At 32.5% G+C, this 25,056-nt stretch overlaps 2 protein-coding genes across 2 annotated transcripts; one reads left to right on the top strand and one right to left on the bottom strand.

Moving 5' to 3' along the window:
* Nucleotides 1–14,743: 14,743 nt before the first annotated feature.
* Nucleotides 14,744–21,345, top strand: LOC114286695 (Tetratricopeptide repeat (TPR)-like superfamily protein). The gene is made up of 14 exons (XM_082871343.1): nucleotides 14,744–15,155; nucleotides 15,241–15,393; nucleotides 15,652–15,750; nucleotides 16,644–16,745; nucleotides 16,955–17,098; nucleotides 18,750–18,844; nucleotides 18,976–19,105; nucleotides 19,183–19,287; nucleotides 19,868–19,974; nucleotides 20,093–20,144; nucleotides 20,500–20,589; nucleotides 20,695–20,779; nucleotides 20,888–20,952; nucleotides 21,061–21,345. Exons 1-14 carry the CDS (start codon nucleotides 15,072–15,074, stop codon nucleotides 21,145–21,147), a joined length of 1,398 nt encoding a protein of 465 aa, XP_082727469.1. The 5' UTR covers nucleotides 14,744–15,071; the 3' UTR covers nucleotides 21,148–21,345.
* Nucleotides 21,346–22,065: 720 nt separating this feature from the next.
* Nucleotides 22,066–24,770, bottom strand: LOC114286746 (Protein kinase superfamily protein). The gene has a single exon (XM_028229972.2). The coding sequence runs from the start codon at nucleotides 24,183–24,185 to the stop codon at nucleotides 22,242–22,244; it is 1,944 nt and encodes a 647-aa protein (XP_028085773.2). The 5' UTR covers nucleotides 24,186–24,770; the 3' UTR covers nucleotides 22,066–22,241.
* Nucleotides 24,771–25,056: the final 286 nt, after the last annotated feature.

Here is a 25,056-nt window from a genome sequence, read left to right as displayed (position 1 = left end):
TTCGCCCACATCATCCCAACAAATAGGTGATCTACACTTTCGTCCATATAAAGCCTCATATGGTGCCATCTGAATGCTCGCATGATAACTATTATTATAAGAGAATTCCACTAAGGCCAAATACTCATCCTAAGAACCTCCAAGATCAATAATACAAGCCATCAACATGTCTTCAAGAGTCTGAATAGTTCTCTCTCTGTCCATCAGTTTGAGGATGAAAGGTCGTGCTAAAATTCAAACTAGTACCCAAAGTTGTATGCAAACTCTTCCAAAACATAGATACAAATCTATTATCTCTATCAGACACTATGGTCATCGGAATACCATACAACTTCACAATCTCTTTGATATACAATTTTGCAAATCTCTCTAAGGAGAACCCTACCTTAAAAGCTAGAAAGTGAGCGGATTTGGTCAATCGATCAACAATAACCCAAATAGCATTGTTACCACCGTGGGTCCTAGGCAATCCCGTCACAAAATCCATGGTAATATGTTCCCACTTCCACTCGAGAATAGAAAGAGGCTGTAACTTACCTACAGGTCTCTGATGTTCAATTTTCACTTGTTGACATAGCAAACATTGAGCAACATACTGAGCAATTTCCCTCTTCATATTATTCCACGAAAAGTTCCTCTTCAAGTCTTTATACATTTTAGTACTCCCTAGGTATACCGTATATCCTGAACTGTGAGCTTCTCTCAGGATTTCTCTCTTGAGCTCCAAATCATTAGACACACACAACCTCTCTCCAAATCTTAAGGTTCCATCTTTATGCATACAAAATTCCATCTGTAGCCCTATTTCCATTTCAGCCTTAAGTTTTTGCAATTGAGGATCTCTTCCTTAAGCATCTTTAATTATATCAATCAATGTGGGTTAAACTCTAAGGTTTGCCAACTGCACTCCATGGTTATGCCATCTAATCTCAATATTCAACCTCTGCAAGTCCTCCAAGATATTCTTTTGGTCAGTGATCAAGGTAGCCAAATTACTTGGGGTCTTTCTACTCAAGGCATCCGCTACTACATTGGCTTTTCCTGGATGATAATTGATAATCAAATCATAGTCCTTTAATAGCTCCAACCATCGCCTTTGCCTCATATTCAATTCTTTTTGAGTGAAAATATACTTCAAACTTTTATGATCAGTGAATATCTCATATTTCACCCCATACAAGTAGTGCCTCTAGATTTTCAATACAAACATCACGGCAGCTAACTCCAAATCATGCGTAGCATAATTCTACTCACATGGCTTCAACTTCCTAGACGCATATGCCACTACCTTATCGTTCTACATCAGGACACAACCCAAGCCCATCTTCGAAGCATCACTATAGATGGTAAAACCTTTATCTCCGGATGGAACTATAAGGCCTCGTTTGGGAACAGACTAATTTAGTAACTTTTTGGCTATTTGGCTAAAATATGAGCTTAAAAAACTAGTATGTTTGGGATGACTTTTTGGCTTTTTACGAAAAGATGTGTAAAAAGTAGAAAGAAAAAATAATCTTTGACTTTTTGGTACAGGTTGTTGGCTTTTTGGCTAATTTAGTAACTTTTTGGCTTTTTGGCTAAAATGTTCGGTTGCCAAATGAGGCCTAAGTATTGGAGCAGACACCAATCGACTCTTTAGATCCTGGAAACTCTTCTCACAATTATTAGATCATTCAAATTTAACCCCTTTTTGTGTTAAACGAGTCAAAGGCATAGAAATTCAGAAAAATCTCTCAACAAACCTTCTATAATATCCTGCTAAACCCAAGAAGCTACGAATTTTAGTGACACTAGTAGGCCGATTCCACTCCACCACCACCTCCACTTTATTGGGGTCAACAAACACCCCATCTTTAGATATCACATGACCCAAAAATGATACACTCTCCAACCAAAATTCACACTTCTTTAATTTAGCAAATAACTTCTTCTCCTTTAATATCCGCAACACTATTCTCAGATGTTCTTCGTGCTGCTCTTTACTCTTCGAGTACACAAGAATGTCATCAATAAAAACTACCACAAACTGATCTAAGAAGGGTTTAAATACTTTGTTCATTAAATCCATAAAAGCTGCAGGCGCATTGGTTAACCCAAACGGCATCACTAAAAATTCATAATGCCCATACCTAGTTCGGAAGGTTGTCCTAGGCATATCTGCCGCTTTAACCTTCAACTGATGATATCCAGAGCGAAGGTCAATCTTAGAAATGACTTGTGTTCCTTGCATTTGATCAAATAGGTCATTTATCCTAGGTAAAGGATATTTATTTCGAATTGTCACATTGTTTAACTCTAGATAATCAATGCAAAGGCAAAAACTACCATTCTTCTTTTTCACAAATAAAACGGGTGCACCCCAAGGAGAAACACTAGGCCTAATAAAGCCCTTATCTAGTAACTCTTGTAATTGTTCCTTCAACTCTTTCAACTCTCCTGGCGCCATCCGATACGGAGCCTTAGAGATAGGACCCGTGTCAGGTATCAATTCGATGGCAAACTCAATCTCTCTATCTGGTGGCAACCCCGGTAAGTCGTTAGGAAAAATATCGGGAAATTCCTTTACAACTAGAATATCCTCTAATTTCAATTCAGTCTCACGAATATCTCTCACAGAAGCTAAATAACCCTCGCAACCATTCCTCAACAATCGTCTAGCTTGCAAAGCTGAGATTACCAAAGGAAGAGTGTTAACTCCACTACCCACAAAACAAAATTCTGGTTGATCAGGAAATTGAAATACTACCCTTTTGCCTCGGCAATCAACAAAAGCATAATTGGTTGCGAACCAATCCATTCCAAGAATTATGTCAAAGTCCCGCATATCTAAAACAGTTAAGTCTACAAGCAATCTCCTGCTATCTATACTAACCACACGAGATTTGCCAATGTCTCCTCATGTTTCATTGCAACCTATATGCATCAATAATAAAACCTCATCTTATTCTATTCTCAAGTCCCTATAACATGTAATTAAAATTAACATTATACTACATTATAAGCGTTCCCAATCCTACATCTACCCAATCTCACTACTATTCTATACCAGTCTTTAAAATTATAACCTGGCTCTGATACCACAAAATTGTCACGCCTCAAGCTCCGTGACAACGTCGCACACTCATATAAGTGAGCATGCAAGGCTAAGAATCCAATCACATAACCCACAATGTAAAATACTCAAATTAAATCCTTAATTGTCATAATGCCAAAATCCATAAAAATAAATAGTTCTTATATGAAAATGTCCACCAAGTCCACTAATTTAATCCACTAACAAAACAATAATCCAAGTACTTAAATCATGGTCCTACTCTCGGCACTCCCACATGTAAAAAATCCCGTGCAGCTCTACTCTTCAGAATTTGAAAAAAATAAGGGTAAGCTAGATAGCCCAGTAAATAACCAACCATCATTGCTACTTGGATCAAGTATACAAAAATAAATAAATAAATAAATTGATAACCAATAAATATAATTTCTTCTATAGTTCAATAAATGAACAATTATTTGTAAGGTGGTTTCATAACTAAAAATAAACAATGTACAATACATTTTAAATGAAAAACCAACAAGATAATTCAAAGTAATTCGTTGTTCAAATCGATGGTTCGATATTCAGATGGTTCAATGATTTGATTCACAAAATCCAAGTCTTAATGATTACGGTCACTTAGCCTGTGACAAGGCCCAGAACCACACATAGGTCGGTGGTAAAGCCCCAAAAGAAACTGGTTTTTGTGCCAATAAATAACCCCCATTGGCTATGGTCCAAATCATAGTCAGACTAGAGTGATATTCAAAATTCAAACAATACACAATTTTTAAATAAAATATTCGATATTTTCAGAATAAACATTTGGTACAATTTTTAGAATAGTTTCACAAAATATTCAAATAACTTTCATAATAATATTCGATATTGTTTTATACTTGACCCATATTTTATTTTAAGAGAATGTGACGCCCCAAATTTTATTTTTTTTTTTTGAAACATCAAGGGAAATTAAATAAACAAAATGACTTAATAAACTAAAAAGTTGACATCTTAATAGGGCATTCCAACTCTCGTACATAACCAAAGGTTCAAATAATATTAAATAAAAACTTAACATTATCCAAATACAACAGCAATGAAATTATAAGGTCCTTAATAGCTAATATATAGGATAATAAGGTTATTCGACTTTTGCTATGATTTCAACTCAGCCAAGGCTCTACGTTAGCGTCAACTCCATTTCAGCTTCAATTATTTCCTCGCTAAAACCTGGCATAAAACGCCAGGGCAACAAAAATATATGCCATGAGTTTTGCAACACAGTAAGAAAACGTAACCAACCTACCATTCTTTTTAAGAGAAAAAAATATAATATTCTAAACATGAGATAACAATATAATTATACACAGAAATTACAACCATTAGAATAATTTCAGTAATTTTTATAAATTAGGTGACACTCGAAATCTCACCAAAGAGATTTAACTTACCAACCACTAAGCATGGCAACGGTTAATTTGAAACCCTCACTTGGTCAAATATTTAAGTGTTACCAACCGTAACTACCAGGGATGCCCACGTCCGGAGTTATATACCCAAGTAGTGGCATCCGTGGTCTGCCCCAAGGAAACGGTCTGCCAGGGGTAAGTAACCTCCCTGTGTGCCACCTGCACATCCACCCTTATTCCAAAACCGAATACCGAAAAGGGGTCAAATAAGTCCCGTGCCATCTTAGAGTTTCGCAACACAATTTACGTGAGAATTCTCAAAACCAGGGCTCACCCTGAACAACCGGTGTTAACCGTCAACCCTTAATTCCGTACAGTCTTTAAACCAATACTCACCCCGAACAACTGGTATTAACCGTCAATTGTTAACTTTGTATATGCCGTTAATCATTTCAGTTAATTTTGATATTAATCACAAATAATTCCAAATTTTTTTTATCACAAGTAATGTTATACCAACTCATTAAAATTTCCAATCATAAAATATTGCATGTGTCACACAATACTAAATAAAAGTAGAGAATTTAAATAAACAATTTATTTAAACCATGGTATGAAATAACAACTTAGATACAAGAATTAAACCATAAATACACACATGCACAAATTTCTGATTTACAAAATTAGACTAGCATAATATTAAAGTGGTCATTTTATCCTGTCCAGAAAAATTTCCAGAGTATATATCTTGCAAATAAAATTATAAATACATTACTTATACAACTCTAAAATTCATATCAATCTGCAGGATACTCAATAAACATGTTATGATTATTTTTCAGAAATATTTTTCCAAAAATAACTTATAAATAATTCTAAACGAATTCCAAGAGTGTTTATGACACAGATTTGTCACATTTCTTTATTTTAATTCCATGCTTAAATTTATAGATCAAACCCATAATCTAAGAATTTATTCTGAAACTAGACTTCTCAAATTTCATCTTCTAGTTAGAAATTACCAGATTTGGCTTAGTATAGAATTTTAAATAAATTTTCAAATACATGGTAAAATCTGTCTCACAGTTTTAGATTCAGTTAGAAATTTGTATAAATTCGTAGGAAGCTCAAAAATTGTTTCCAAAAATTTCTGGATAAACTAGACATCATTATCAACAACTTTGTAGAAGAAATCATCTCGAAATTCTGAGTATAAAATTGTCTAAAAATTCGGGTAACATGCTGGCAGATTCAAGACAGATTATTCTCGACACAGTTTCAGATTTAGTAAAAAAAATTTGTATAAATTCGTAGGAAGCTCAAAAATTGTTTCCAAAAATTTCTGGATAAACTAGACATCATTATCAACAACTTTGTAGAAGAAATCATCTCGAAATTCTGAGTATAAAATTGTCTAAAAATTCGGGTAACATGCTGGCAGATTCAAGACAGATTCCTCAACACAGTTTCAGATTTAGTTAAAAATTTGTATAAATTCGTAGAAGGCTCAAAAATTGTTTCCAGAAATTTCTGGACAAACTAGACATCATTATCAACAACTTTGTAGAAGAAATCATCTCGAAATTTTGAGTATAAAATTATCTAAAAATTCGGGTAAACATGCGGGCAGATTCAAAACAATTTAGACAATGTATCATATGTATACAATCTGAAAATTTCAATTATATAAAAAAAATGAGAAGGTTGAGAGGGTTTTCTTACTAAAATCTTCAATTAATGAATCCTTCACCAAATCTTTAACTCCTCTTCAATTCTTCACTTTCCCAAGCTATTTCCTTAGCCCTTTCTTTACCATTTCCAGCATATGAATTCTAAGCTTGAGATCTCTCTCTCTACAATGTCTCAACTCTTAAACCCATTTTTTTTTTTTTTTTTTTTTTTTTTGGAGATGCTCTCAACACAATGCACAATACATACACCTCATTCTTCCATTACACACCACGTGTGCACATGGACACTAACACATTCTATTGAGGCTCCAGCACATCACTCACATGCACACACACCCACAACAGATTTCTCAATACACCCACACCCATAAACACTCTCATTTCTAGACTCTTACATAATTCAATTTATATTTTTGCTTAATTTAATTGAGCAACACTTAATTTTAATAAATCTTGATTAACACATATTTAAATTAATCAAACATAATCACAAATCCCACATAAATTAATTGGTCTAATTTGACTTCCCAATTAATTTTTGTTTAATTTTATCATTCTGAATCAGATTTCAAATCAAACTCCCAAAATGCTCCAATTATCAAATTAAACTTATTGAGCTCATCAATTTTGGTTTCTCTCACCTTTAAGGCCTTCAATTTCATATCAAACTCAAAATCTCTATCTATAAATTACATATTCAATTGAGCACCTCATAAATAAATGTAATTCATAATAATCTAAATTCTCAATCCTCACAACTCAATTAACTCCAATTCGGACCCAATTGATCAAATCTTAGTTTTATTAAACTGAATCGAATATTTAATTACACTTTCATAGGGTCCAATACTTGAAATTAAACTGATTTAACTTATCAATTTCACCTCCTTAGGCTATTTGAACGTTCAATTTCTAATTCTAAAATAAATCCTTAATAAAATAATTTATAAATAACAAATATTAAACACCCACAAAATTATTATTATTTATTTATTTATTATTATTATTTATTTTTATTTATTTTTTGTTAGTGATTGAATTGGATTAATTTAAAATTAACTTTTACACTAATACATATTTCAGATAGACTCTGGATAAAATTAATTAATTTATTTATTTATCTTCTTTTAAAAATAATAAAATGTGGATTTTCACAGAGAACATAAAGGCTATAAATAAATAGTTATAATTTTAAACGATTCAGTAGGAATAAAAATGAACCAACAGTGATAGAGGGTTACTTACCTTCAAACAGCTAAAATAATATTTTCCAAGCTAATCTCAAATTACCAAGATCCACCTCAATCTCACAAACCTAATAAAATATTACACCGCTTAAACAATTATTATGTGCACCCATCCATATCTTCTTGTAACAACAATAGAATAAATTATCCCAATAGTCTATTAGGAACTCCCACGATTTAGCATCAAAACAAAGCCACGGCTTCAGAAATTCTTAACCCATATTATTCTATTGTTGTTTATATACATGTAAAAATTTGTAATTGCTTGTAGTCAATCGTGTATCCCACAAATACACCACCATTAAACTTAACCCATCACATATCAATCTCAAAATATGAACCACTCAAACGGGATGCAAAATACACTCTAAAATTGAGCAAAATCGAGACCCCCAACGTAGACAACATCAATATATCTATTTAATCATATATGCCCATAAAATCATCTATTGATGTATCAACACCAAAATCATAGATAAGAATATAATAAAATAAATCTTACCTTAAGTGATGAATGAAGAAAAATCACCACTTTATGAATCCTCCTTCTTCACTTTGGTTTTGTTTTGTTTTCTTTAATTTTTCTTTTACCTTCTCAAACCCTAGCCGCCTATGGAGTAATTCCCAGTCTCTATTTTGTTTGTTTCCCAAGACTTAAAGCCACTATAGGTGGGCTTATTAACATAATTTCTCAAAGTTACAAAATTACCCATCTAAGTAATAGAAAATATAATGCTATCTCATAACTAATTCTTTGATATTAATAAATGACCCATATAAATTAATTTAATTATTAATCTATCCAATAAAATAATCCTACACACAACTTGGGTTTTACACTCTCTCTCTCTCAACTCATCAGCTAACTTGATTTTTATTACTCACTGGATAGCACCTACTTCTTCAACAATCTCTCTCAAAAAATTATTTGGCGTTACTGGAACAGCACGTATCCATATTTCTCACATTCTGTTATTTCTCAATTATTTAACAAAAAAAATTATGAATTTTACTTTTTTGATCAATCAAAATACATTTAAAACACCAATCATAAATTAAATCAATTGATAGTTAAAAATACAATCATATTTTTACTCATAATTTAAAAAAAAAAAAACACAATGAGTTAAGTCAATTGATAATTAAAAAACATAATAATTTATTTTTCAAAAAACACAATAAGTTAAAAAGATCAATTACAATTTTTTTTTTTCAAAATGCAATCTAATCATCATCAATAATAAGTACTTTATGTGAACCTAATGAATACAATCTGTGGGGATATATTTTCAGGATATCAACACGTGGCAAGGTGACGCCGACGTTTCAGCCGAGGTGCCACGTGTCTTGACCGAGATGATCTCGGCTAGGCCAAGGTTATCTCCGAAGATATCGGAGTCCGGGATAAGCGGATAGGGGATAAGAGTCCTAGCATAGAAGAAGACTTCAGTTTGGATAAAGATAAGGCTCTTAGAGAGCTTATCCCTATCCTATTGGGAATCTAAGATTAATAGTAATTCTAAATCCATTAGAGCTAGGTTCCTGTTGGGACAAGAATTGAGTTAGCTATAAAAGAGAGGCACCCCCGTGGGTCTAAGGTACGCAATTTATATTCTGAATAGTGAGTTTAGCACTATTGATTATCTTTGAGATATATTGACTTGATCATCGGAATGCCCCCGGGTGGACGATTCACTGCCGGAATCTTCTTTTTCTGTTTCCGGTTAGCCAGGTGTCATCTATTCTGCCAGTGTTCTCCAGTTGAATATTGAGTTGGGCAGTGTGATCGGAAAATCACTCACACACAATCCTTTTTTTTTTTTCTTTCAAAAAACACAATGAGTTAAAAATCAAATCACAAATTAAATCAATTCATAGTTAAAAAGCACAATTAATTTTTTTCTTCAAAAAACACAGTGAGTTTAAAAAATCAATTATAATTTTTTTTTTCAAAATACAATCTAATCATCATCAATAATAGATACTTTACATGAACCTACTAAATACAATTCATTTTTTTTTTCCAAAAAACATAGTGAGTTAAAAAATCAAATCACAAATTAATCCAATTGATAGTTAACAAACACAACAATTTTTTTTAAAAAAAAACACAATGAGTTAAAAAAGTCAATTACAAATTTTTTTCCTCAAAATACAATCTAATCATCATCAATTGGTAGTTGAAAATACACTCACATTTTTGCTCATAATAAAAAATAAAAAATAAACCCAGTGAGTTAAAAATTTAATCACAAATTAAGTCAATTGATAATTAAAAAATACAATAATTTATTTTTCAAAAACCATAGTGAGTTAAAAAGATCAATTACAAATTATTATTTTTTGAAAAATAAAATTTAATCATCATCAATAATTGGTACATTATGTGACTCTAATGAGTGCAATCCATTTTGTTTTTCAAAAAACACAGTGAGTTAAAAATCAAACCACAAATTAAGTGAATTGATAGTTAAAAAAACACAATATTTTTTTTTCAAAAAACACATTGAGTTAAAAAAATCAATTACAATTTTTTTTTTCAAAATACAATCTAATTATTATCAATAATTGGTACATTAAAATCAAATCACAAAAAAATCAAATCAAATCACAAATATTGTTTTGCTATCTAACTACATTCATATTTTTTTCATAAACAATAGTAAAGAAGAACCATTAAAACAGTAAATAAAAAGATTAAATCACATTAAAAAAAAAAATCATTGAACTAACTACAATACAATCACATTAAAAAAAAGAACCATTGAATAAATTACAATCACATCACATTTTCCCATAATAAAAAAAATAAATGAAAAAAAGAACGATTGACTAACTACAATCACATTAAAAAAAAAACCCATTGAACTAACTACAATCACATTTTTCTCTTTATGAGTGTTTATGCTTATCTAACTTCAATCGTATTAAAAAATGAAATTAAAACAGTAAATAAAAAATTAAATCACATTAAAAAAAAAGAACCATTGAACAAATTACAACCACGGCATATTTTTCCCATAATAAAATAAATAAATGAAAAAAAAGAACCATTGAACTAACTACAATCACATTAAAAATAGAATCATTGAACTAATTATAATTTCATTTTTCTCTTTGTGAGTGTTTATCTAACTTCAATCAAATTAAAAAATTAAATTATAATTTTTTTTCGCTAGACAAATCACAAACATTTTCATGCGCTATGCAACTACAATATTAAAACATTAAACAAAAAGAGAAGTGAAGAAGGAGAAAACAAAAAGGAGACTCACACTCACTGTTTGCATGCGTGGTCACTAAAGTTGAAAGTGAAGAAGTGAGAAGTCAAGAATGAGAAAACAAAAAGGAGACTATTATAGATGTGTATAGGAAAAGTTAAAAAGATTTGGAAGAATTTAATAAATGTTGAATTTTTTTTATAAAAAAAATTAAGAAATTAAGGTTGACATATTGGAATTCCCACAAAATTTGTGGGTTAGAGATAGATATAAATAAATAGATAGATATAGATATAGATATTTATATTTATTTTAATTTTTTTTAATATACAAATTTTTTGTTTTTAAAATGGTGCTGCAGTAATTATGATAGAAGTAAAAAAGTTTGTGAGTTGAGAGAAGTTAATAAATACTGAGGTTAAGTTTAAAAAAAAAACAAAAACAAAAAATTAGAAAATTAGGATTGACATATATTGGAGTTCTCACAAAGCTTGTGGGTTAGAAACTCCATTTTTCTTATATAATATATAGATAGATATAGATACTCAAAAATTAATTGCTGAAAAAGTATTTAAAAAATTGTTTAAAAATTCAAAATTTTTTTTATTTATATTTAGTATTTATATTTTAAGGATTTTATATTTAATAGTCAAGAGTTTTGTTAACAAATGCCGCACTTGTTAAGGATGAAAAAAAATAAGCCTAACTCTACTATTGTGGAAAAATAAATAAATAAATGCAATAACTATCTGATTGTAAAAAATTAAGGTGGCTAAAATATCCTTATTTATTTATTCTTTTTTGTTTTGTCTCTTTTGTTTTTTCTTTTCATTTCCCAACATTCTAAAACTAACTTCACGTTTTTATTGAAATATCATGTTGCCAAAATATATATATATTTATTGATATAATAATGTCGGTGTAATATTGTGTGGTAAAAAAAAAATATATATATATATATATATATATTTATTAGTATATATATACACATACATATTGTAATATGACAAGGGCGTGAGTGTGGACCGTGTGTAATAAAAAATATATATATATATATATATAAATATGAAAATAGAGAATTAAAAAAAAAGTAATTTAGTACTTAACTAGATATAATTATTGCATTATTTTTTTTTTAATTTTTTTTAATTTTATGATATTGGAGTTAGTTAGGCCTATTTATTACATTATTAACAAAACCCAAACGTCATTATAAAAAAATTAGTTATTCTTTCTATTTTGTTTTATGTATTTTCATAAATAAAAAAATTAATTAAATTAGTCAATTCCAAAAACAACATATAATCAAAAGAAGAAGAAAAAAAAGTGAATTTTATTATACATAATCCATACCATATGTACTTTTAGTTATGTCATTTTTTTATTTTGTTATAATCAATTTTCTTCTTTAATTATGACATTATTTTGAGATTTTTTGTTTTGATTTTTTTGTGTTTAATTATTTTTATTTTTATTTTTTTTAGTTATAACTTGGAAACTATGGAGTTATATCATTTTCTTTTATACTTATAAGGTGCATATGGTATAAATCTTTTAAAGGGATGTACCATAGTTTTTCCCAAAGAAAAATACATTAACTACTACAAATAATATAAAATATATAATTTATGAATCAAGTTGAGGAGTTATTTTTTTGTTTAAAAAATATCCCAAATTTTGAAACAAAAGTGCAATTATGAATAAAAATGTGGGATATTTTTGAAGTTGGGGGAGTTCTTTAAACATATTTAACATTTTAGAGATGAAATTAAAATAAATAAAATATTTAATACCAAAATAATATTTCTTCCGTCCCAAAATATGTTTTAAAAAAATCAAAGATTAAAATAATATAAATTTTTTATTTAATCTTTCTTTTAAATACATTAACATTAATATTTTTTAAGTGTAATAATTGCACTATTAAAAATAGTTTTGAAAAGTTAATATTTTTAAAGTATAATAATTATACTATCAAAAAAAAGTGACTCTGTTTGGTTGTATTTTTAAATTATAATTCTACCCACACATTCTAATATCATGTGTGGATAGGATTTTCAAATCATATTTCCACACTAAACAAAAAACTCTGCAGAAAACACTTTGTGTCAGGCAGGATTTTTTTTTTTTTTGATATTTGGCTTAACCGGTCGTCCCACTGGACATTCGGCCGATCATCCCACTGGTTGACCTGCCGGACGTCCTGAACAATGCGAATTTTATTTTATTTTATTTTTTTTTTTGCAATTGGCACTATTATTTTTTTTAAAATATTTTTAATAAAACAATATTTTTGGAATCTTTAAAAAAAATTTATAAGCTTTTCACAAATTTTTAAATTGTGTGTTTGGTTATGAATTATAAGTTTTTGTATCACATATTATATGTCACATCAAAATTTTCCTACTCAATTCAAAACTCTTTTTAAAACTCATTTACCAAATAAATTTTCTATACTCAAATTATAATTCCAAAACTCATAAACGCAAAATACAACTTAGGCTTGGTTTGGGAAGTGGGTTGGCTTTTTGGCTTTTTGGCTTTTTGGGCTATTTTAGCCTGGGCTTAAAAGCTTGGTTTGGGAAGGGCTTTTTGGCTTTTTGGCTTTTTTGAGTTTTTTTGTGAGAGAAGAATGTAATGATTATGGGTTGGATGTGATGTTTTGTTTGTTATGGCTAAAATAGCCTATTTTGTTTTTTGTGGCTAAAATAGCCAAAAAAGCCTCCAACCTCACTTGCCAAACAGAGGCTTATATTCTCAAATCATAGTTAGAAAACTCTACCAAATGCAACCTTAGATTCTCAAAAAATGATTAATATTTTAGAAGGAAAGGATCATAAAGGCCTTGTTTGGGAAGTTTTAGGGTTCGTTTGGCATTGGCTAATATTGTTAACTTTTTTGTGTTGAGACCTTTTTTAGCCTCATTTGGCTTTTGTTTTGGGGCGTTTTTTTACTTTTGTGGGAGAAAAAATATAATGATTATGAGTAAAAATTAGTATTTTGTCTCATTAGCTTTTGTAGTCAATTTTGTCATTTTGTGATTATTTTGTCCAAAAAAGAATGCCAAACCACGACTTAGTTGTTTTAGTTGACTATTTGGCTTTTTGATCATTTTAGTCTGGTTAAAAAAGTTATGTTTGGAAAGTTGATAATATATTTATTTATTATAATTGATTTGATGATTGTAAAAGAAAAAATAAAATGATTATGAATTAGATATGACATTTTATTTTTTGAGTAAAGTACAAATACACCTCCTGAGGTTTAATTAAAATACGAATTGCCCCTTATGATTTTGAAAATTGTATTCTACCCCCCAAGGATCTAATTTTATAACAAATCACTAATTTTATTAATAAATCATCAAATCAATTAACATTTTTTAACAATATTAGAAATATGTTTTAATTAATAATTTAGGTAATTTTGTTATTGTATAGTGAAGCAATTATAAATTTTATTATTTTAGTTAATTCTGTTAAATAAAAAATTCTAACAAGGGAGTATTTGTTTTTTTTTTAAACCAGGTAATCTGTACTCTAAACAAATCTCAAGAAGTGCATTTGAAACTTATTCTTATTTTATTAGTAACTATTTTAATTTATTTTATATTTTAACAAGTTATTTTAATCAAATCATCTTCTCAAACAAGCTAAAATGGAATAATTAGTAACTATTTTAATTTATTTTATATTTTAATAAGTTATTTTAATCAAATCATTTTCCCAAGCAAGTCAAAATGAAATAATGTGGGGATTATTAATGAGAAGATGTTAGTGAAGAGATTATTAATGTGAAGATTACTAAAAGTGTGTTTGTTTTGATAATAGTAGGAGAGATTATTGGTTATAGATTGTTACATTATTTTTATATAAAATAAAAAAAATATATTTCTATGTTAGAAATATTCTAAAACAAATATAATTTTTTTACAAATAATAAGCTGCACTTGGAATAAAAAAAAAAATGTGCTTATTTTTTCGATTCCTTTACTATTATTTTAAACCCATACTTTCCCCAAAAAAAGTAAACCCATTACCATACATCATTGACAATCATATTAAACAATAATCCAATAAAATATGAAATTTACCAAACAAGCCATAAATAAGATGGTCTCATTAGCAATCTAATCCCTAAATGAGTTAGCCAAACAAACCTCCCCTTTGTAATAATTAACCAAAACTTCGAAGGAAACGGTAAGGTGGACTCTTGACTTCATGTGAGAGAAGAGGGAAGCAAAATTCACTGCCAAAGAAATAATCCAAAAATCATCCCCCAAAAGATCCATTAAAAAACGACACCCATTTGAGTTCGGTGTCTCCGCGACGCCTCGGACGCACCCTCCTCCTCTCTCTTTCACACAACACAACAACACAACACAACACAACAGTACAGAGAGAGAGAGAGAGAAAGAGTGGTAGAGAGAGAGAGAGAGTTGTAGAGAGCGAGAGTGTGGAAAGCAGATGAAGAAGTTGGATAGATGGGGTTACGAGGTGAACACCTCCTCCGATGCTTGCATTTCTGCAATCAATTCGTACTATCACCAGGTTTGCCTCATCTGTTTATGTATTTTGTGTAATTTTTGATATCTTTATAAATTGATATGTAATTCGAAATTATTAATTAATGAAGGTACTGACCTATGGAAGAGAGCGATCCGTAATTCTACAAGCTCCGGTCCACGATCCACACTGTGTTTTAGCAAACATATTCGCTGCTTATTTCCTCTCCTCTTCCAATCCTTCTCGTGCTCCTTCTCATCTCCAAGCTGCCAAAGCTCGACTCGTAACACTCTCTTTCATTCTGTGTTTATTTATTTATTTTTTTAAATTACGTTTCCATTTCTTGAACAACAACTATTCCTCTCCTCCTCCAATCCCTCTGGTGCTCCGTTTCTTGATATTCAAAAAAAAAAAAAAAAAAAAAAATTGAAAAAAGAGGTTACTTCAACGAAAAGCTTTTTCTTGTAGAAGGTATTGATTTTTGTAATTTTTTTTTGGTTCTTTCTAATTTTTTGTGATTGTGATTTTGCATTTGATTCAGCAAGAAGCTACTGGGTATGAGAAAGCGGTGTTTGACGCGGTCAATTGTTTGATTTCGGAGAACAGGGATGATGATGTTGCTGTTAAGTTACACTCTGAGGTGAGAAGCATTTAGTTTCCTTGTTTACAGGATCACAATGATCTTTGCTAATCTAATAAGTTATTATGTTGTTTATCATCTAATAATAAATTTGGATAAGTTTAACAGTTAATTACACCTAGGCTAGACCCCTAAGCTATTAATGAATATTACTTTAATCTCTCATCTATTGACCTGTACATTTGGACTCTGTACTATACAAATGTTCACCCTTTTCAAACGGTAGACACTTGTACAGTTTCTTATAATTAAGGGGGTTAAAATGTACATCGGATTCATAGATGATGGATAAAGTGATATTTAGCAATAGTTCGGGGGGTCATGGTATAATTAGCCTTGAATTCAATTGTTGCATTAAGAAGACAATTTTTTTTTTTTTTTTCAAAAAAAAGAACAATCTCAAATGTCATGGCTTGGTTAAATAATTTCATGTCCATGGAATAGTCTGATCAACCTTGATTTAAACTCTCTGAGCTTTTATAAACATTTGATTGGGTGCTCCTTTTGGGGAATCTTAAACTGCTAAGAATACACAGACCAAGATCACAGCAATTAGGAGCCCGTGGTAGAAATTGATTTTGGAAGTGAAGCATCTTGTTTTCTATCACATTTCTGAGCATTTTCCTAAAATTTCTTTACTTTTTCATGAGCTCCAAAAGGAGTTCAAAGGTTTGGTCAGAGATGGTTTCATAAAAGTCAAAAAATTTCTCCTTGTTATCACTGAGAATACCACGGTACAAATATCACATTCTTTGTAGTTACGACCTAGGATTTAGGAGTTCATTATATTTGGTATAAAAAGAATGAAGCAATAAGGATCTTGTATTGAAGTTTGTTTTTCATTGCTTTTACAAAATGTAACCATTCTTTAGCTAATGTTTATGTTCTTGCAGCTTTTAAAAGATTTCCCAAGGGATTTGGTATCTCTGAAGAGGGTTCAAGTGCTATGCTTTTACATGGGTCGATCTGATCTGTCTTTGGATCTTGTTCAACAGGTTCCATTTTATTAAGAATGAAGTTTATTCATGCATTGATGATCAAACATGCACACTTATCTAAAACAATGATCTTCTACCAATATATCAACACATCACGTTGAAGCAACACATACACATGTTGTCTGGCCTGGTTTAAATTTCAGTTCCATTGAGAATTTCAGTGCTCTTATTTTGATTATATTCTATTATGATTTTCAATTTGACAGGTTCTTCCCAAAAATCAACAAGAAAACTACATATATGGAATGCTTGCCTTTCCTTTGTTAGAGCTTGGCCGAATGGCCGATGCAGAAGAAGCAGCAAAAAAGGGATTTGAGATCAACAAGGAAGACAGTTGGGCACAACATTGTGTGAGTAAAACCTATTAGGATCTTTGGTTTTAGTTTTTTCTTTTGGTTTTATTTTTTCAAAATTTCTATCCATTGCACACATAATCTAAGAACCAGAGACTCTTCTATAAAGGTGGTAGTGTGTCCTTGTTGGACAACACTAATTGGATATTTCCCAACACATTATTTTAAAAAAAAATTTAGACCAACACATGCTTTGGACTTGGGAGACACACGTGTCCATTTCTTAAACATGCATGAAACACATTATAAGTTTGACAAAACAACTTCAAGGATAGAACTAAGTTGCACGAAGCGGGAGCAGGGAAGCGTGGCCATGTAAAGGAGTCGTAATTTGGGAGTGCTTATATATTATTTTTATTGAAATATTTTTAATTTATCTATATAAACATTTTTATTTTTTTTTTAATTAACATATATATGTTATATATCTTTTATTTTTATGTAATACTTAATTAATTAAATACAACATAAAAAATATGTTTTAAAAATGAATAACAAATAAAAGTAGTGGAGTGATATTTTTTAGAACACTAGTATGGAACACATTATAAGTTTGACAAAACAACTTCAAGGATAGAACTTAGTTGCATGAAGCGGGAGCAGGGAAGCGTGGCCATGTAAAGGAGTCGTAATTTGGGAGCGCTTATATATTATTTTTATTGAAATATTTTTAATTTATCTATATAAACATTTTTATTTTTTTTTTTAATTAACATATATATGTTATGTATTTTTTATTTTTATGTAATATTTAATTAATTAAATACAACATAAAAAATATTTTTTAAAAATGAACAACAAATAAAAGTAGTGGAGTGATATTTTTTAGAACACTAGTCATTATCTTTGAATAAAATTTATTATATTTTATTTAATAAAACAACATTTATGTTTTATTTAAATATATTTATTATTTTTATTGATAATATTTTTAATTTATATATATATATATATATTATAATTGACATATATATTAAGTAAATATCTTTTGAGAGAGAGAAAGAGAGAATAGATTATAAATCAGAAAGAAGAGAAGAGAAAAGAAAACAGAGAGAAGAGAAGAGAAGAGGAGAAAATAGATAGGAGAGAGAGAGAGAGAGAGATCAAAGATCATCGGAGATGAAGCTAGTGAAGATAGATCGAAGCTCGTCTATGGTAGTGCTCATTGAAGTCGAAGGGGCCACGACACGCTCATCGAATTCGAAGGGGAAGTCAAAGGGCGTGAGATCAAAGTTGTCGAACAGAGGATTGAAGCCAGCGACCAGGTTCTCTCCTTGCCTTCTCAAGAGTGCTTCCTTCTCACATTAGATTCGCGTTTCCCTCTCCTCAGATTTGCAATTTTGCTGCGCTTCTTCCTCAAAAGCGCAGAATTGCGCTCCTTCCTCAGAGTCGTTATCATCTGAGACGATTCCTACTACTAAGGGATAGAATGGTAAAAGAAAAACAATGTAGATTATACTTACAATTCCCTCATCCTTTAAACTTTGAGAATTAGTGTTATGTTACATTTATTTTATTATCTTTAAATGAAATATTCATATATATGACTTATAATAAATATGTAAAACAATATATTTTGCATGTGGCATGTCCGTTCTTGGACATAATAACTCCCTTTGGCCCTCATGATTATGACATTTTTATGCAGCTCTGCCATGTCCTTCAGTATGAATGTCGTTTCAAGGAAGCAGTGGAGTTCATGGAAGAATGTTCAACATCATGGAGTTCTTTGTCATCTTTTATGTATGCATTCAAGTCACGTACATAAAATTTTATTGCAAGTTTCCATAATTGCAGTACTTAACCGAAAAAAAAAAGGTTTCCGTAGTTGTGTTTTTATATTTTCTAGATGGCTAAACAAATTTAAACTTTAGGTACACGCACAATTGGTGGCATGTAGCGCTTTGTTATTTAGAAGGTCATTCTTCAATGAGAAAAGTTCTAGAGGTTTATGACAACTGTATCTGGAAGGAGTTGGAAAGAAGTGATGCAGTGTTGCCCGAGGTGTATTAATTAGTATTCTCTTCCACTCGACTCATTTTTTTATTTATTGATGATTTCTATCTTTTTCCTGTATTTAGGTGTACTTAAATGCGATTGGTTTGTTATTGCGGGTGTATGTACGAGGTGAAATTGACTTCTTCGGAGACCGTCTTAAGATCTTAGCAGGTTATCTGACAAATCAAGTGAGTTAGAAAACATAGTTTGTTATTTCCTTCTTTTCAGAACAAGAAGACATTTAATTGTGAAAGATATGTTCCTATTTATAGCAGCTTATGAGGGACTTATTTCTATTTAAAAGATTGAGGGATTAAAATTGAAGTGCCATGGGTTGTTTTGGGCAACTGTTCCATAGGCATTTTAGATTGTTTGTCCAGTGAAAATTATTTAGGTCTATATGCTATCAGGATTGGCACTTTCAGGTTTCCTTTTGAACCTCATGCAATATTACTTCCTGCCATAACCAATTGGAGTAACTTCCAGAAACGTGTTGTGCCGATGAATGCAAGACCTTTTAATACATACATAACACATATCTATCACAAGAAGTTTAAAGGTCCTCCATTTGTTCCCATATGTGTGTATTATGGCTTTTGACATCTGCTTATCAATCAGTTTTTAAGGTTTGCACAAGTTACTACTTTATAATTGCTCATGTCATGTGTCTTCCTCTTTTTCTTGATGGTTAAAACCTCGTGCTAGCATTTATGTGGGATGTACTTTGACTAATAGCTCTCATTTACTGTATATCGTAACAATCTTTAGGCTTTTTGGTATTTGGAGTGGCACCTTGATGTGTTGATACTGTGGGCCTTAGCTTCAACTGGAGCATTTGATAAAGGAGAAGATCTACTCAAGGGCTTGAGATTCAGGTTAGGAGGATCTTGCCGAACTCCTCTTTAGTTTCTCGCACATATTCAGCATTTAGCTTTCTTTAACAGTGCTCTCTCTCTTGCCGTGCAATCCCATAATTTTGTTCTGTTTTTGTAGAATTTCTAAGATGAGCAAGAAGAAGCAGCAAGCAATGCAGAGTGGAATGCTGGTTTGTTTCTGTTGTTTTCTTTTGCCTCCATGATAATAATGTTTCAGGCCTTTTGGCTGATTTTTTTAATCCCCGTTTCTGTTTTCATCAAAAGCTTCTGTACCAATGATTTTTCCTTAGAGGCTAGAATAGATATTTAATTGAAGGAAAATTAAAGAAACAGAATTTTTATTCAAACCCTTCAACCGAAATGATGTGACAGTGGTATTCTTGAAATTATAAGCTACAATGATGGGTGTTTTAGTTTGAGATAAAAGGACCATAAGAGGCCACATCATTAGTATACAAGTTTTATTAAGAAATTATATTTACCTTTAATTGCCAATTGAACGGTGCTGCGCCTTTTTTGTCTCAGCTTGCAGAAGCTGTATACGAGTATGGAAAAGGCAACTACAAAGAGGCATTGGAATTGCTTGGCCCAGATTTTGAAGCCAACAACTTTAAGGTACTATTATGAATAATGTGAAATTAAGTTCTATGAATATTTATAGTTAATCTGAATTCATATATTTTTGGGGAAAAAACATGTGGGTTTACTTCTTTATGCTAGACAATTGGCGCATCTGATGAACAACTTGATGTCTTCAACGAAGTATGGTATGTTATGCTGCTGAATACTGGACAAGCTGTTAAGGGTACATTCTTTATTCTTGTCTCATAATCTCATTTGAACTCCATGATGGTTTATTTCTCATTTGAACTCCACGATGGTTTATTTCTCACCGGGTTGTTTTCATGTGTAGCAATCGAAGTCATTGGGAAGCGCATAAAGATGAGGGAAGGTGCTCCATTCATGTGGCGCCTACTGGTACATCTCTTCCTTTTTTTATCAAGAGTTATTTTTAGCTTTAAAATATTTAGTGTGTGGCCGATGCAAACATGTCATTGGATATACATTGTTGTGTTGTTGATTCAGGAGAGAGGTTATGCCATGGTAGGGAGGCCGGAAGCTACTACTGTTGGAGAGAAGGCAAAGTATTTGGAGACTGCTTACTTCAAGTAAAACTGGTACATATATATATATATGTATGATAGTCCAACCTCTCGCATTTTTTACCATTTGTTGAGAGGTTGAACATTAATGATGTAATAAAATCTTTCAATTTTGTATGTAAATTTAGTTTACTGTTTGTAGATACAAATACTTACACGATAACACTTGAACATACTTCTATCCTCATTGCTGCAAACATTGCAAACCCCCCCTCCCTCTCTCTCACTCAGCATAACCAGGTTGGTATAGTTGGTTCAACAAGCAAGGATGCGAGTATTCTGTGGTTTAATTGTGGTTCTGTAGCATTTTTCATTGATGACTTCGATTTATTTTCCAAAAACAAGTTATTTTGATTACACTAGGCCTGAATAATTTTATGAAGTTTTCATAAATTTTAGGGTAAATTATAAGTACTCCTTATGATTTGATTAAAATATGAATCACTTTCTGTAGTTTTAAAAATTACATTACAGCCCTTGAGGGTTTTAATTTTATAACAAATTGTCTCTTTTATTAATAAATTATCAAGTCAATTAACTATTTTTAATGACATTATAAATATGTTTTAATTAATAATTTAAGTAAATTTATTATTGTATATGAGAGCAAATATAAATTTTGTTTTTTTAATTAATTCTGTTAAATAAAAAATTCTAATAATGAAACATTTATAATTTTTTAAATCACAACGAATACGATCCTGATTACATGAAAAATTATGCAGTCATGTGACAAAGTCAAATAGATTCAACTATTCAAGTTCATTGTTTGCACAAATGAATGGTTTCGACTAGGGTTTGGGGTAACCATTGATTTACAAACACAAACACACAGATTTTAGAGTTGAGGGGTTGATCGTAACAATTTTTTGAATACACAGGACACAAAAGTAATAAATAAGAGGAAAAAAAACAAAAAAACAAAGGATAAATAGAAGAAGAGCTACTATTTACTTGCGGCTTCTTTTTTTACTCATTGATATACATAATGAACTTGTCAGTCAAAGAGTCAAGAGTCAAAACCCCACATGCCTATGCGCACACACACAACAGACAAAAAAAAAAACCCTCCAATACCAGGTCTCGAAACTCGTACCTCTTTTTCTACCCTAAACCAACCTCCGAAGCCCCCTTCAAACTTCCACCTTCACCTCCGCCGCCGCAGCCGCAGCCGCGTATTTGGTTGCGAATCCTTCTCAGCTCCGCCACCACCTCCCTCGCATCAGGCCGATCATCCTTATCGGCCGCCACACACCTAAACGCCAGCTCGGCCACCGCCCCAACCCCATCAAGCACCTCTCCACCACCACCCTCCGCCACCAAAACCTTGTCCACCACCTCCTCCAACAACCCCATCTGAATCTTCCCCACCACCAAATCCACCAAACCCACCTCCCTCCTCTCCCTCCTCCAATCCACCGCCTTCATCCCCGTCACCAATTCCAACAACACCACCCCAAAACTATACACATCGCTCTTCTCAGTCAACCTAAACGACCTATGATATTCCGGATCCAAATAACCCGGTGTCCCCTGCGGACCCGTATTCGTTTCCGGGTACACCAACAACCTCGAAAGCCCGAAATCACCCACTTTGATTCTCATATCTTTCTCCACAAAAATGTTCGAAGAAGTTATATCTCTGTGAACAATCGGAGGCACAACTGAGAAATGAAGATACTCAATCGCCATAGCTATTTGTAAAGCTAAATCGACCCGGATTTGCCATGTTAACGACCCGTTTCGGAACAAGCTTTTGTTGCCGTGAATGTGTTCGGCGAGTGTTCCGTTTGGGACGTAGTCGTAGACTAAGAGCAGACCTCTCGGGTCGCTACAGTACCCGTGGAGCTTGACTAGGTTTGGGTGATTGATCGAAGAGAGAATGAGGATTTCGTTGCAGAACGATTTGGCCGAGAAAGCTCTGGCTCCGGCGGAGGCAGTGGCGGTAGGGTGGTGGTTGTGGAGGTGTTTCACGGCGACGATTCGGTTGTCGTATAGCTGACCCAGATAGACTGACCCGAACCCGCCGTCCCCAATTTTGCGTTTCGGGTCGAACCGGTTGGTGGAGGACTCAAGCTCTTCGTAGGTGAATACCGGAGGGAGGAGGCTGGCGGCGCGGTGGCGGCGGAGGTAGAGGATTGTTGGGTCTTCTTCCTCCGCCGCCGGAGATGACTTTTTTCTTGATCGGACAATTACAGAAGCAATTGATAAAACAGCTAACAAACACATGAACACAAAAATCGAACACAACATTGCCGTTCGACTTGGGCCGTGTTGACGAATCAATGGGTGAGAGATTTGATTGTGAGATCGAAAACATACGAATTGCTTTTTGGGGTCGGAGGAATTGAAGCCGCAGACTCCATTGTTGGCCTGGCAAGCTCTGCAATTTGAGAAATAAGCGTCTATGTCTTCGTCCCACTCGATTCCAATCCCGAAAGACAAGAACTTGTCGAGAAATCCGAGAATGTCGCTTTGGCAGCCTTGCTCCGAGACTTGATGATGCCTAGATCCACAACCGTGTAAGAGCTGAACTGGGGTTTTGATGAGCTGGCAATCCCAAGGACAGTGACTGCAATTTGGGAGATTTGGATGGAGACATGGTTTGAGAACAGAAAGGCGAGAACAGGACGAGTCCGAGACTCGAAATGGGGAGCCGGAGAGATTGATGGGTCGATCCGGGACGGAGAGGAAGTGAGCAGAGGTGCAATTAGATGGGGTTGTGGTGGTGGGTTGAGGAGAGAGGATGAGAGTGGAGTTGGAGTCGAAGCGGAGGAGAGAGAAAGAGAGGTTGTTAATGGTGATGAGAGAGTGTGGGGAAGAGCATTGGATTTGGAAGGAGGGGTGGCCACAGCCTGGTGAGGAAGAGAAGGGGAAAGAGGGAGTGGAAGTGAAGGGTGGACATGAGTTTTGAGCTGTGGATTGGAGGTTTGAGCAGGTGAGAGCCTCCGTGGGGGCGGCGGAGATGAGGAGGAGGAGGAGGAAGAGGGGGATGGTGGGGGCGGCGGCGGAGGAATGTGGTGGTGGTGGTGGTGGAGGGGGAGGCATGGATGAGGTAATGGAGTGTACTGTGTGATGTAATGGAAGTGGGTAGATATGGGAGATCTGAATCTTGATCTAGTTTGAGCTTCAGTAACACCCCTTAGTTGCAGGCAGAGAGAGAGAGTGAGTGGGGTCACGTGATGTGGGGATAAGTGGAGAGGACCAAAAAAAAAAAAAAAAAAAGTTTGGTCACTGAGCAAGGTTGTCGAAATTCTAGCCCCTTGCCCTCTCCACCATAGAAAATTCAGCCGGCTACATTAATCGAATTTGGTGTTTTCCTGAATTTATTTATACCGATTGTTGGGATGATAAGGTGACAATTGTAGCACACGTTGATAACGCTTGTGATAGACTAGTGTAAAATTAATCGTTCTTTAGATTATCCGATTTACACAAATTCAGATAATTTAAGTGACGGTAAATTTGGTGAATGAATTATTTTACATAATAAATTATTGAAAATTATTTAAAAGTTTGGGATAAGTTAATGTTGTGTTGTTACAAAATATGTGGGTATTATGTGATGAATAGTCTAGAATATTATTTTAAAATCATCAAATAACCTCTCAAAATTATTAGGTAATTTTGAAAGAAAAATGTTTAGGAGCACTAATTAGTGCTCCCACTAATTAGGTGGCAGTGGATCCCGGCATTAATGATGTGATGTTTTGGTCTTGGAGTTGTATTTTTTTTTTTTTTTACTTTTTTAATGCATTAGTGCTATTAGTGATGATATTTTTAATGGAATGAATCATTGTTGATTTTGAAATTATTCAACTTATTTCTGATCCTCAAGAAGGACACACTGACAAGTTTGGTGTGTACGGGTTTACTATGGACTTATTTTGATCATTCGGCTAATTTATATTGAGATCGT

Source organism: Camellia sinensis, chromosome 5 (assembly GCF_055761805.1).
Source record: "Camellia sinensis isolate YWXY chromosome 5, ASM5576180v1, whole genome shotgun sequence".
NCBI lineage: Eukaryota > Viridiplantae > Streptophyta > Magnoliopsida > Ericales > Theaceae > Camellia > Camellia sinensis.
The sequence above is the reverse complement of the archived record's forward strand: the minus strand, read 5'-3'. Positions and strand labels throughout refer to the sequence as shown.

Coding starts and splice junctions, on each gene's coding strand:
- LOC114286695 (XM_082871343.1), top strand. CDS start 15,072: ATGAAGAAGTTGGATAGATGGGGTTACGAGGTGAACACCTCCTCCGAT. Junction 15,751..16,643: donor CTGTTAAGTTACACTCTGAG/GTGAGAAGCATT, acceptor ATGTTCTTGCAG/CTTTTAAAAGATTTCCCAAG. Junction 20,590..20,694: donor TTGAAGCCAACAACTTTAAG/GTACTATTATGA, acceptor TCTTTATGCTAG/ACAATTGGCGCATCTGATGA.
- LOC114286746 (XM_028229972.2), bottom strand. CDS start 24,185: ATGCCTCCCCCTCCACCACCACCACCACCACATTCCTCCGCCGCCGCC.